This window comes from Sturnira hondurensis, unplaced genomic scaffold (genome assembly GCF_014824575.4).
Source record: "Sturnira hondurensis isolate 20B ecotype Veracruz unplaced genomic scaffold, ASM1482457v3 Scaffold0005329, whole genome shotgun sequence".
Lineage (NCBI taxonomy): Eukaryota > Metazoa > Chordata > Mammalia > Chiroptera > Phyllostomidae > Sturnira > Sturnira hondurensis.
This window is the reverse complement of record NW_028077960.1, coordinates 4130078-4143073: the sequence shown is the minus strand read 5'-3', so window position 1 is coordinate 4143073 and position 12996 is coordinate 4130078. Positions and strand designations below refer to the sequence as shown.

Here is a 12996-nt window from a genome sequence, read left to right as displayed (position 1 = left end):
TTAGTACCCAAAGTAATATGCAAATCAGTGCAATCCCTATTAAGATACCAATGGCATTGTTCTCAGAACGAAAAGTAATCCTAAAATTTATATGGAACCACAAAAGACCCTGAATAGCCGAAGAAACCTTGAGAAAGAATAAAGTGGGAGGCACCATACTTCCTGATTTGAAGCTAGACTACAAAGCTACAACAATCAGTTGGTGCTGGAAAAAAAAAAAAAGAGCCAGATACATAGATCAACAGAAGAGAACAGAGAGCCCAGAAACAGATCCTCACTTACACAGTCAATTTACAGCAAAGGAGGTGGGGTGCACAGGGGGGTAAAGACAGTTTCTCCAATAAGTGGTGTTGGGAAAGCTGAACAGATACCTATAAAAATGAAACTGGAACACTTTCTTACACCAAATAGAAACACTGGTTTAAAGACTTAAATGCAAGACCTGGAATTAGAAGAAAACACGGGCAGTAAACTCTCTGACATAGGTCTTGCACCTTTTTGGATGTTTCCTTGGACAAGGGCAACTAAAGAAGAAATAAACAAATGGGCCTACATCAAACTAGAGTTTTTGCAAAGCAAAAGAAACCATCAACAACATGAAGAAATAACACTGAAATGGAGAAGTTATTAGCAAATTATATATCTGATAAGAGGTTAATATTAAATATACATAAGAAACTCATCAATATAAACGCCAATGCCCCCACTCACACAAACAATACCATTAAAAATGGGCTGAATACCTGCATACACATTTCTCCAAAGACATACACATAGTCAATAGACACATGAAAAAAATGCTCATCATCACCAAGCATCGGGGAAATAGAAATCAAAACCACAAGGAAATGTCGCGTGTCAGAATGGCTACCATCAGAAATAACTAGTGCTGGCGAGAAAAGGGAATCCTTATATACTGTTGGTAGGATTATAAATAAGTGCAGACACTATGGAAATCAGTATGGAGATTTCTCAAAAAAAAAAAATAGAAATAGGAGCTGTCATACCATCCAGCAATTCCACTTGCAGGTTATTTATGAGCAGGTAACAAAAACACTAACTCAGTAAGACATACGCACCCCTATGTTCACTGCAGCATTATTTACAACAGCCAAGATGCAGAAGCAGCCTCGGTGGGTGCCCGTCAGAAGATGAGTGGGTAAAGGAGATGCGGTTGATAAATACGATGGGACATTACTCAGCAACAAAAAGAACAGAAGCGTGCCACCTGCAGCAACATAGATGGATCTAGAGGGCATTACAATTAAGTCAGATAAAGAGAAGTATCTGACTTTATTTGTAAAATCTTAAAAAAAAATAAAACAAATGAGTAAACAAAACAGAAACAGACCCATAGAAATAGAGAACAAGCTTATAAATGCCAGAGGGGAGCAGGGTGAGAGACGGGTGAACTTTACAGCAAAAAAGAAGGAGCCCTGGCTGGTGTGGCTCAGAGGATTGAGCGTGGGCCTGCGAGCCAAGGGATCTCGGTTCGATTCCCAGTCAGGGCACATGCCTGGGTTGCAGGCCAGTTCCCAGCAGGGGACTCATGAGAAGCAACCATACATTGATATTTCTCTCCCTCTCTCCTTCCCTTACCCTCTAAAGATAAATAAATAAAATCTTTTAAAAAAAGAAAGAAAAAGAAGAGGGAGACCCAGTATAGCATCATATATAGTAATCATGGAGATATTAGAGATAGCATCACACATGATAAAACAAAATTGAAAATCTTGTCAGAGACATTGCAAAATTTGTATGATCCAAATAAACTTACTGTTTTCTTATTTTGATCTTATTCTTTGATTTTAAAATTGATGAAATGCAGACTTGTCTGAAACACGAACAAAGGGAAAATGAAGACTGATGGGGGAGCTAATGAAATAGAGTCCTATGAATTGTTTTAATTGTGACTTTAATTTTTTAAATATTTTTAATTCACTTTTATTTTTAGAGAGGGGGAGGGGAGAGAGAAAGAGATGGAGAGAAATGTCAATGTGTGGTTGCCTCTCGCACGGCCCCTGATTGGGGCCTGGTCTGCAACCCAGCCATGTGCCCCGACTGGGAACGGAACTTATCGTAAGCTTTAACTAATAAGGACAGTTCGGAGCACATATCCCCAGGGACATAAGCTGTGTTCGTGCACTGGAAGACTAAATATTGTTAAGGTAAAAATTCTTCCCAACCTGGTGTACAGGTATCATTATCACAGTAGGTTTTGGGGTAGAAATTAACAAGCCGGTTCTAAGATGTCATGGAAATACAAAAGGACCTGGAACATCCAAGGCAATCTTGAACAAAGTTGGACTTATACTAACTACCTCCATTCAAGACTTACCCAGGCCCTGGCTGGGTAGCTCAGCTGGCTCCAGTGTCCAGTCAGGGCACATATAAGAATCAACCAATGAGCGCATCAATAAGTGGAACAACAAAATCGATGTTTTTCTCTCTCCCCTTTCCTCTCTCTCTAAAAATGAATAAACAAAAAACTTCATAAAAGACTTAAACATAATAGTTTAATTATGTGGTACTGGCATTCGGATAGACACATAGATCAATAAAACAGAACAGACTCCATACTTACAAAGTCATTTGATTTTCTTTTTTTTTTTTAAACATAAGTGTCAATATTTTTTTAAAGGTTTTATTTATTTACTTATTTTTTAGAGGGGAAGGAGAGAGGGAGAGAAACATCAATGTATGGTTGCCTTTTGTACATCCCCTGCTGGGAGTTGGCCTGCAAGGAACCGGTTTGCAACCCAGGCATGTGCCCTGACTGGGAATCGAACCGCAATCGTCTGGTTTGCAGGCCTGCACTCAATCCACTGAGCTACGCCAGCCAGGGCTTGATTTTCGATAAAGGCATCAAAGCAACACAATAGGAAAAGGAAAGTTGTTTTTATTTTTTAAAAATGGGGCTGAAAACTGGATACCTGTGTAGAAAAAAATGAATCTGACCCAAGACTAACACCTTGTACAAAATAACTCAGAGTGGATTGTAGACCTGAGGGTACAACCTAACATTATTAAGTTATAGAAGAAAGTATGAGACTATATTCATGACAAGGAATTTCTTAGGACACAGAAGACCAATAAAACATGAAGAAAGTTAGTATCAATCTATAAACTGGGAACACATTCTGGGAGAATATGGTCACAAGATATGTATGACAAAGGATTTATATCCATAATATATAATGAACTCCCACAATTCAGGAATAAAAACACTAAGACAACAACATATATAAAATGTCCCAATTGAAAAAAAAGTAGGCAAAAAATTTGGGCACTTCATAAAAATAGCCAAATGGCCAACAAACATGTAAAAATGTGTTCATCGTTCATCACCAGGGAAATGCAAAGTAAAACCACAATGAAATACCACTAATGCACCCATCATATGGCTGAAATTCATCATGGAAAACTCCCAATGTCGGCACAAATGAGAAGCACCTGAACGATCACAGATCAGTGGTAGGAGGCAAATGGTCCAACTACTTTTGAGAAAGGTCCAGTCCACCACTTATCCCAAAATATATATTTATCCCAGTAATTTCATGCCTATGAATTTTTACACAAGAGAAATGAGAATGTCTATAAAGACTTGCTGATACCACTATTCATATGGGCCCCAAAGTGGAAAACACTGTACTCCCAGTAGAATACTGGTTAGCTACAAAAAGTAACAAACTACATGGAACAACAAAGATTAATGTCACAAACTTTATGCTGAACAGAGCTTTATACAGAGGACCAAATACTTTGATTCCATTTCTATGAAGTTCCAAAACAGGCAAAATTAACTTATGGTGAAAAAATAAATAATGCACCTTTTGGGGGGGCGGTTAGGAGTGGGGTTAGAGATGACTTGCAAATGTCAAGAGGTGACAGAAACATTCTGTATCTGACAGGCATTTGGGCTAGACAGGTACATGCATTTTTCAAAACTTAGCAAATGGTACTTAAAATGTATGTTGTTTCACTGTTGTGAAAATTTTTCCCTGAAAAAGGACCAAAAAAAAAAAAAGTGAAATAATCATTGTGGTAGCCTTTCAACGATTTAAAGTAGTTCTCAAGTTTCAGGAAATTCCCTGTTCCCTTTAGTAATAGTAAATGACAATTATGTGCCATGTGCTGTGGTAATTATCTTGCACATCATTCTCCTTCAGTCAAGAACACTATGAGAGTAGGGACCACTATTCACCCATTTTACAGATGAGGAAAGTGAACCTCAGCAAGGCGAACGGATCCAATGTCATATAATACTTACCATCTCAAAACCCTGCATAGAATTTGGATTTCTATTGATGAACAATTATCCTCGCCCCACTCAACTTGACAGAGAAACTGCAAACTGAACCTGCGTGACAAGACTTTACTGATTTTTCTCATCTCCTGAAAATGTTTTTTGTGTGTTGTAGCTTCTCCCCCACCCCCGCCCCACTCAGTGTTAAGTGAACTTCAAGAGAATGGAAGAGTGTTAGAACACTTTTACGAAGGCTCAGTTTTCAGCAGCCATTCTTTCTAGTCCAGTGAATTTTCAAACTTTTCTTCACATCAAATCATATGTGAAAACCTTTGTAAAACATAGTTCAAAGCAAAGGGCTGAGGGGCTGGACGCCCTGCCTTTCCTGCTCACTTCTGCAAGAGCTGCCCCGGGTGACGGTCACTCACGTACACGTGTGCTCACGCAGGCATAGATGAAGTTCTACCACACAACATTCGTAACACCCCTGTACGGGACATTTTGATACTTTCTGTAATAATCACCAAACTGACTTAGCAACTATTAAAAGTTCAAAATCCATCTTTTAACAAAGATGAAATTTTTTTCATCTTTTCATTTTTTCATCTTTCTTTCACTGCTCTACGGTGTGTGCTGACTACACTTGCTTGATTAGTCTTTACTGATATTACTGAAAACTGGAGAACTTGCTGGAAATATACTGATTTCAGGGCCTGAGCAGATGCAACTTAGAGACAACTCGGAACAGGGTCCCACGGAGAACACTGAAGGACTCTCCAAGTGTTCTCAGGTTTAGAACATAAATGATGGCTTGTCCCAGTTCTTCTTGGGATTATAAAAACCTCATTTAATACTAATAAAAATAGGCTAAAATGTTGGTATTTAATGATTTCTAATTGAGGTTGGGGGCAGATCCTGAAGTAGCAGCCAGAGATTTCCTTTAAAAAACTACTTTTGAATTTCAAGCTGTGTAGGTTCTCTAGGCTTAAATGATTTAAAGAAATTGCTTTTGATACACAGAGGGGAAGGAACAATGGCGTGAGGCAGGGACACCGACTGCATCCCAGCTGGGGACTGCTCTTGCAACCCAGGCATGCGCCCTGACCTGGAATTGAGGGGGTGACCTTTTGGTTTGTGGGATGATGCCCAACCAATTGAGCCACACTGGCCAGGGCGAGATTTAAGTTTTCTTTGAAAGAGTAATTGAGCCTTTTCTTCTTACCCAAAGTAGGCAAGGAGCGGCCATAAATGAAGAACATGAGCTACACCTGAGATTCCAGAAGCTGTTGCTGTGAGCTGGGTGCAAAACCACTGTCCTGCCATCAGCTGCCAAGACTGCTCTTCGAACAAACCGAGAAGGCTCACCATCCTTTCCAACTGCTAATTAGCTCAGTCCAACTGGATTAGCTACTTGATACTAGTATCTTCTTTCACTTTAAAACACAGAGGACAGACCTGCAGTTCAGGCTCAGCGTGAGGGACTGTCCAGGCAGTGACTGGGAAGGCAAGATGACAAAACACCTCTCAAGAGCAGAGTAACACAGAACTCATGACTCAAGGTTGGAATGACTTCTACTGTATCTGGCTCCAGAGTGGTGGTGGGAACAAAATCAATTGCAAACAGACTTAGGATTCCTGAAATGTAATTGTTTTTAATATATTTAAAAGCACATAGAAGTCTCCTTGATTTATAAAAAAAAAATAAATACATAACACGAGCAATATCTTCATGATCCTGGGGCTCTTGTGAGGTCAAACTCTGTAATGGATGTGACATGTCCACGTAAAACACACACAGCCAGTCACACACACAGAGGCACATTCCAGTTGTAAATGCAGATTCCTCCATGGACCAGCACGAACAAAGAGCAGTCTTCTGCTGGAGACAGTATGTCCAGAACTGGGCAATGAGGTTGGGCGCGCACAGTAGTCTCTGACGAGCTGGCATACAACCTAAGAGTCAGGGCAGGACGGCACAGCCCTTCAGCTCACGGGGCCACCCTGAGGTCAGCCAGGCTTCTAGACCCACGCAGAACGGCCGATTCCCTCACTGGGCCCAGGCTCCCACCTCACTGCAACTATGATGCACAGCGGGGAAGGATTGTGTCCTCACTTGTGGCTCTGTCTTATGTTTGAGACAAGACTGAGAAGATATACTCAGTATTTTCATGATAGCACTGAATGGAACTCATGACCCTGACCACGAGCGCTGAGTGGAGAGGGAACTGGAGAAACTCACAGTGGCCTTCACTAGACACGGTGCGTGAGCGTGCACTCCTGAAGGGGGGAGGGGGGAGGGGCTTTTTCCAGCTGGCATGCGCTCCAGGGTGAAGAAGTTTGGCCTAAAATACTTGAGAATGCTGCATAAACTGGGGATACGGAAATCAGGTTTTTAGCCCTGTAACACACAACATAAAAAACCAAAATCCAGTCTCATTAGTAGATAAATTTTGATTAAAACCTGAAATCTTATTGTGTAATTGTCAACAGGCTGGAATGTATCTGATACAGTTTAATCTGTTGTTGTGTCTTTGGCTGTCTTTGATTTTTAAATCTAGAAACTGTTCTGATGCCTTGATCCTATTTTCCAAACCACTTAATTCCTATATTCTTATATTCGCTAGTTCTCCTTGGGAAAAATTATTCACAATCACCTCCCTAATAGTGAAGGTGCACTTCTGAGTAGAAGAGACCTTCAGCCGAAATGGCATCTCCGAGGCCCACAGTCCGCACAGGATCGTCACACACCAGTACCGGCGTGAAGTGGAAGGACACGCCCTCCCTGCGCCATTCCACCACTGGCTCATCGGGGTTGAGTACGATCCTGGAGCCCGCCTCTGAATGGGAAGTCAGGAACTCCTGTGGCGCCCGCAGGGACACTCGGCTGGTGTCTATGGCTTCAGTTGCACAGGCCTGTGTCCCTGCCACACGAGCTCCTGCAGCCACGGCAGCCAGCTGGTTGGCCCAGTGTCCATCCACAGTGACCAGGATGTGGTAGACCAGTGTGTGGAAGTGGATCCTGGTGAGGTCTGAAGCTCTGCTTTTACTCTTCCCATGTTCCTTCAAGATCCAAAACAGGATGTCACTGACCATGCCCACATCAGGAACACCATTCCAAGAAGACAGAGAAGAGTGAGGTCCGGCTGCCGACTGGCTCAGAAATAACAGCTCCTGTTCATTCAGCCCAAGGGACGTCACCGAATGAAAAACCTGCTAACAAAAACAAAATGACATCTTTCTGATTCACATCAGGAAGGTATCTGAGGACAGAGCCAATGACTAAAATCAGGGAAGGAAGGCAGGATGGATGATTTCTTCCTCACAAGACTCCCTGCCCCTAAAGTCTGTGGTGGGGAAGCAATAGATTGAAGGTCACTGTTTTCACTATTACTTCCACCTGCACTTCCATCATCACTCAGGATAAACAGCGAGGTTGCAGTCACACTGTCTTAGATCTAGTCTTTTGCTATCTGCCATTACAAGACAAAGGGCAGAGGTGTACCTGTGTTGTATTTATTCCCATGGTGCCTATGTAATGATATTTAAGAAATGAGTGTCTGCAAACACAGCAGACCTGCCTTTGATCGGATGTGACTCTCAGCTCCAGATTGTCGGCAGGCGCCACACCAGTAAAGTACAGAAGGCCCTAGCAGCACACAGTCAGGGTCACAGTGGCTCTGTGTGTGACAATACCGAGGAGCAAGAATAGTTTCAGGTCAGAGCTACACTTTTAGGCAGGTGTGGGTGAGGAAAACATTTAGTAATAATACTGTATGAGAAAGAGAACTACACAAGAGCCACTGAGCTTGTTTTCTTTCTTTTAATTAAAAATTTTTATTTTACTTGTAAATTACAGTTGACGAACATTATATTAGTTTCAGGTGTAAAACCACATGGCTTGGCATTATATAACTTACTAAATGATCACCTCAATACATCTAATACCCATCTGACACTATAGTTATGAGAACATTATTGGCCATATTTTCTGTGTTGTACTCTACATCCCTGTGATTATTCTCTAACTACCAGTTCGAACTTAATCCCATCTCCCTTTTCACCCATCCCACCAACCACCCTCCCATCTGGCAACCATCAAAATGTTCTGAGTCTGTTTCTTATTATGCTTTAAAAAAGCTACTTTTTCTTATTGATTTTAGAGAAAGGGAGGGAGAGGGGGGAGGAAGGGGGGAGAGGGAGGGAGGGAGAGAAATATCGATCGGTTGTTCCACTCATCCATGGACTCACTGACTTTCACGTGTGCCTCAACCCTGACTTACTGTGGCAACGAGCTAACCAGCTGAGCTACCCAGCCAGGGCTGTTCTGCTTCTTTATTTTTTTTAGATTCCACATATAAGTAAAATCATCTGACATTTGTCTTTCTCTTTCTAATTTCACTTAGCACAATACCCTCTACATCCATCAATGTTGTTGCAGATGACAAGAGCTCCTTTCTTATGGTTGAACCATATTCCGCTGTATATATGAATCACTTCTTCTTCTTCTTTACCCACTCATCTACTAAGGGACAGTTAGGTTGCTTCCATATCATGGCTATTGTAAATAATGCTGCAACAAACATACGGATGTATATGTTTTTTTGATTTAGTACTTTGTTTTCTTTGGGTAAACACCCAGAAGTGGAGCTACTGATTTGTGTGTCTGTTGTTATATCCTTTGTTTTAGAGTCTATTTTGTCTGGTATAAGTACTGCTACTTCAGCTGTTTGTTTGCTTCCATTTTAATGAAGTATCTTTTTCTGTCCCTTCACTTTCAGTCTGTCTTTTGATCTGAAGTCAGTCTGTCATAGCATAAGTAAGGGTCTTGTTTTGTTATTCATTCAGTCACCTTGTCTTTTGATTGGAGCATTTAATCCACTTGCATTTAAAGAAATTGTTGATATGAATTTATTGCCCACTCATTATTCACATTGTTGATGTTTTTCTTCTTAAATAAGACCCTTTAACATTTCTTATAATACTGGTTTGGTGGTAATGAATTCCTTTACCTTTTTCTTATCTGGGAAGCTCTTTATCTGTCCTTCGATTCTAAATGATAGCTTTGCTAAGCATGGTCCTCGCTTTTCATCACTTTGAAAATTTCTGGCTTTGCAGTTTCTGTCAAGAAATTGAGCTGACAGTCTTATAGGAACTCCTATGTAGGCAATTAATTGCTTTTCTCTCGCTGCTTTTAAGATTCTGTCTTTAACCTTTGGCATTTCAATTATGATGTGTCTGGGAGTGGGCCTCTTTGGGTTCATCTTGTTTGGGACTTTCTGTACTTCCTGGGCTGATATGTCTATTTCCTTTGCAAAGTTAGAGAAGTTTTCTGTCATTATTTCTTCAAATAGGTTTCTTTCCATTCTGGTACCCCAATAATGTAAATGTTGTTACACTTAATGTTGTCCCAGAGGCCCTTTAAACTGTCCTAATTTTTAAAATTCTTTTTTCCTTTTGCTGTTCTGACTGGATGTTTTCTGGTTCCTTATACTCCAAATTGTTGATTTGATTCTTGGCTTCATTTATTCTACCATTGATTCCCTGTAAGATATTGTTCATTTTAGTTACTGTGTCCTTCATTTCTGACTAGTTCTTTTTTATGGTTTTCATGTCCTTTTTTATGCTGTTGAAGTTCTAAGTTCCTTGAGAGTCCTTATTATCATTTTGAACTCTGTATCTGGTAGTTTGCTTGCCTCCGTTTCATTTTTTTCTGGAGATTTCTCCCATTCTTTCATTTGGGGTCTGTCTCATTTTGGCTGCTTCCCTGTTTGTCTCTAAGTAACAGGTAGAACTGCTATGTCTCCCAGACATGGTAGAGTGGCCTTATGTAGTTGCTGTCCTATAGGGCCCAGTGGCATAGCCTCCCTGACCACTGAGCTAGGTGCTCTGGGTATGCCCCATGTGAGCTGTGTATACTGTCCTATTACTGGCACATCACTGGGAGGGAATACTCCCTCGGCTGACTGGTTGTAAGGATGAGCTGCAATTACAGCAGAGGAACTGCTGTGCAGGGGCCCAATCCCATGGAGTTGATCTCACTTCACTGGGGCTTTGGTGCCTGCCAAACCTGCCCCCCTTGAGTGTGTCACACTCATGGAAGTGGTTGGGTTGTAATCCACGATGGTCTGAAGCTGTCCACCAGATGCTCTGGGGTCTCCTGGGAGGTGCAAGGTCAGCCACCGCCTATGCCCTGCCCAGGGCCACCTGGCATGAGTTACAGAGCAATGTGCAAATGGCAGCTACTTGTGCTGGGCCGGGGGTGCTCAGAAGCGGCCAAGCTGCTAAGGTTGGCTCCTGCTAGTGCCAGGTCCAGGTCCACTTAGCAAGAGGTATAGGTATGCACAGGCCAAATACAGGTTGTTTGAGAAATTTTAGAAAAGTCCGAAGCATGAGCCAAGAGAGGCTGTTTGTATGGACAAGCTACTGGGAACAGCTTGGGTAGGTCCAAAAGTTTGGTGGGGCAAGGACTCAGGTAATCACCAGGTGGGGCTACCAGTGTTAGCCAGGTTGACAGAGACAGGTACCGCGCCCACATGCCAGCTCTGAAGGGAGGGCTCGTCAGAGAAACAATGGTGCTTGCCAGCACTTCTGAGAGAAAGCTGTCATTCCTTGTATGTCCCTGGTGCATTTCAAGGTGCTGCCTCAGCACTTGGGACTCAGAAGCCCTGCGTCTCACTCAACCACAATTCCCATTGGTCTTTACAGCCAGAAGTTATGGGGACTTCCTTTCCTGGATTCGAGCCCTGGACTGGGGGTTCTGATGTGGGACTGGGACCCCTCACTCCCCTTAGGGGGCCCTCCTCAGCCAAGATATCCCTCCCAATATTTGAGCCACATGTGGATGTGGGACAAGCCTGTACCCTGCCCCCACTCCTCCTATCTGTCTCAATGTGGCTTCATCTTTATATCCTTGGTTGTAGGACTTCCATTCCGCCAGATTTCAGGTGGTTCTGAATGATGGTTGTTCTGTAGTTTAGTTGTAATTCTGATGTGGTTGTGGGTGGTTCTCAGTACTGTGTTGACTTACAAAGTAATCTTGACTGGACCTCTCTGTGCAGCCTGTTTTCTGCACAGAGGTTTAAAAGGAACCACTACGTCCACCTTGCCATCCTTCTTACTTAGCACTTTCCTCCTTAGAGCTAGAGAAGTGGATCTAAGGTGAATATTAGTGTAAGAGATGAGCCCCTGTATGTGTGCGGGCATGCAGGCGCAGGTAGGTGCCCATGCGTGTGTATGTATTTATATTTAATTTAAAAATCAATGTCCTATACCTTTGCTAATGTAATAGCACTGCCATTTACTGCACGTTCTTTGCCGGACATTGAACTATTGGCTTTATTTCATTCAATTCTTACTGTAACCCTTGAGGGAGGGAGGGTCTCAGGGATTGCCTCCACTTTACTGATAAGGTGTCTGAGGAGAAGTTAAGTAGTTACAGAGAAAATGAAATAAAAATGGCTTCTTTTAAAAAGTGAAAAGATAACCTCCCAAACAGAAATGCAAGTGAAAACTATACCAAAAAGCACCAAGAGTGAACCCTAAAGTGAAACATGCATTTTGGGTGGTAAGTATGTCCAGTGTAGGTTCACTGACTGTACCAAGTATCCCGCTGTGGTGCAGCAGGTGTGACAGTGGGGGAGGGGGTCTGTGGGCCTGTGGATAGAAGGTGAGTGGGAACTCTCTACATTCTACTCATTTTGCTGTGAACCTAAAACTGCCTTGAAAAGTAAAGCCTTTTTAAAAAAAATTATTCCAGTGCTCACTCTGGCAGCACATACACTATAAATGGAACGATACAGAGAAGATTAGCACGGCCCCTGTGCAAGGATGACATGTAAGTTTTTAAAGCATTCCATATTTTTGGAAACAAAGGAAAAATAAACAAATGGGACTACATTAGATTAAAAAGATTCTGCAGAGCTAAAGAAGGCATCAAAATGAAAAGGTATCCTACCGTATGGGAGAACATATCTGCTAATGATAGATCATATAAGAATTTAATTTTCAAAATACATAAAGAACTCATACAATTCAACACCAGGAAGACAAACAACCCAATTAAAAAATGAGCAAATAATCTGAATATTTCTCCAAGGAGAACATATAGAGGGCGCATAAACATATGAAAATGCTCAACATCACTAGCTATCAGAGAGATGCAAATGAAAACCACAATGAGATATCCACAGTCACACTGACCATCGTTAATAAATCAACAAACAACAAGTGTTGGTGAAGATGTGAAAGAAAGGGAACCTTCATCCACTGTTGGTAGGAATGCAGATTAGTGCAGTCACTGTGGAAAACAGTATGGAACTTCCTCGAAAAACTAAAAATAGAACTTCCTTTAACCCAGCAATTCCACTTTGGGGACTACATCCTAAAAATCCTGAAACACAAATTCAAAAAATATATACACTCCTATGTTCGTAGCAGTGCTATTTTCAATAGCCAAGGGCTAGAAACAGCCTAAGTGCCCATCAGCAGATGAGTAGATCAGAAAGCTGTGGTACATTTACACAATAGTACACAGCAGAAAAAGAAAAAAAAAAAGAGCTCTTACCTTTTGAGACAGCATGATGGACCTGGAAAGTATTATGCTAAGTGAAATAAGTCAGTTGGTGAAAGACAAATACCAAATGATCTCACTTATATGTGGAATCTAACAAAATAAACTAACAAAATAGTATCAGAGGCATAGAAACATGGAACAGACTGACAGTTTTAAGTGGAGAAGTGGGACCTGGTTG

General features: G+C 41.7%; 2 protein-coding genes and 1 non-coding gene across 7 annotated transcripts in view; 2 read left to right on the top strand and 1 right to left on the bottom strand.

Moving 5' to 3' along the window:
- BBS4 (Bardet-Biedl syndrome 4) overlaps window positions 1-6694 on the top strand; it is a 55516-nt gene extending 48822 nt beyond the window's left edge. Inside the window, exon 16 of one of the 2 annotated variants that reach the window (XM_037047095.1) lies at window positions 5478-6694. In XM_037047095.1, the coding sequence (XP_036902990.1) occupies window positions 5478-5494 (17 nt within the window). In that variant the 3' untranslated portion in view covers window positions 5495-6694. Of the gene's footprint in view, window positions 1-5474 lie in introns of both variants that reach the window. The other variant, XM_037047093.1, reaches the window with a different exon arrangement.
- ADPGK (ADP dependent glucokinase) overlaps window positions 6563-12996 on the bottom strand; it is a 33032-nt gene continuing 26598 nt past the window's right edge. For 3 of the 4 annotated variants that reach the window (XM_037047097.1, XM_037047099.1, XM_037047100.1), the window contains one exon: window positions 6563-7459. In XM_037047097.1, the coding sequence (XP_036902992.1) occupies window positions 6905-7459 (555 nt within the window). In that variant the 3' untranslated portion in view covers window positions 6563-6904. The remainder of the gene's footprint in view (window positions 7460-12996) is intronic. The other variant, XM_037047098.1, reaches the window with a different exon arrangement.
- LOC118987851 (U6 spliceosomal RNA) lies at window positions 12002-12108 on the top strand. Its single transcript, XR_005066655.1, has one exon. It is a non-coding gene; the product is annotated as a U6 spliceosomal RNA (small nuclear RNA).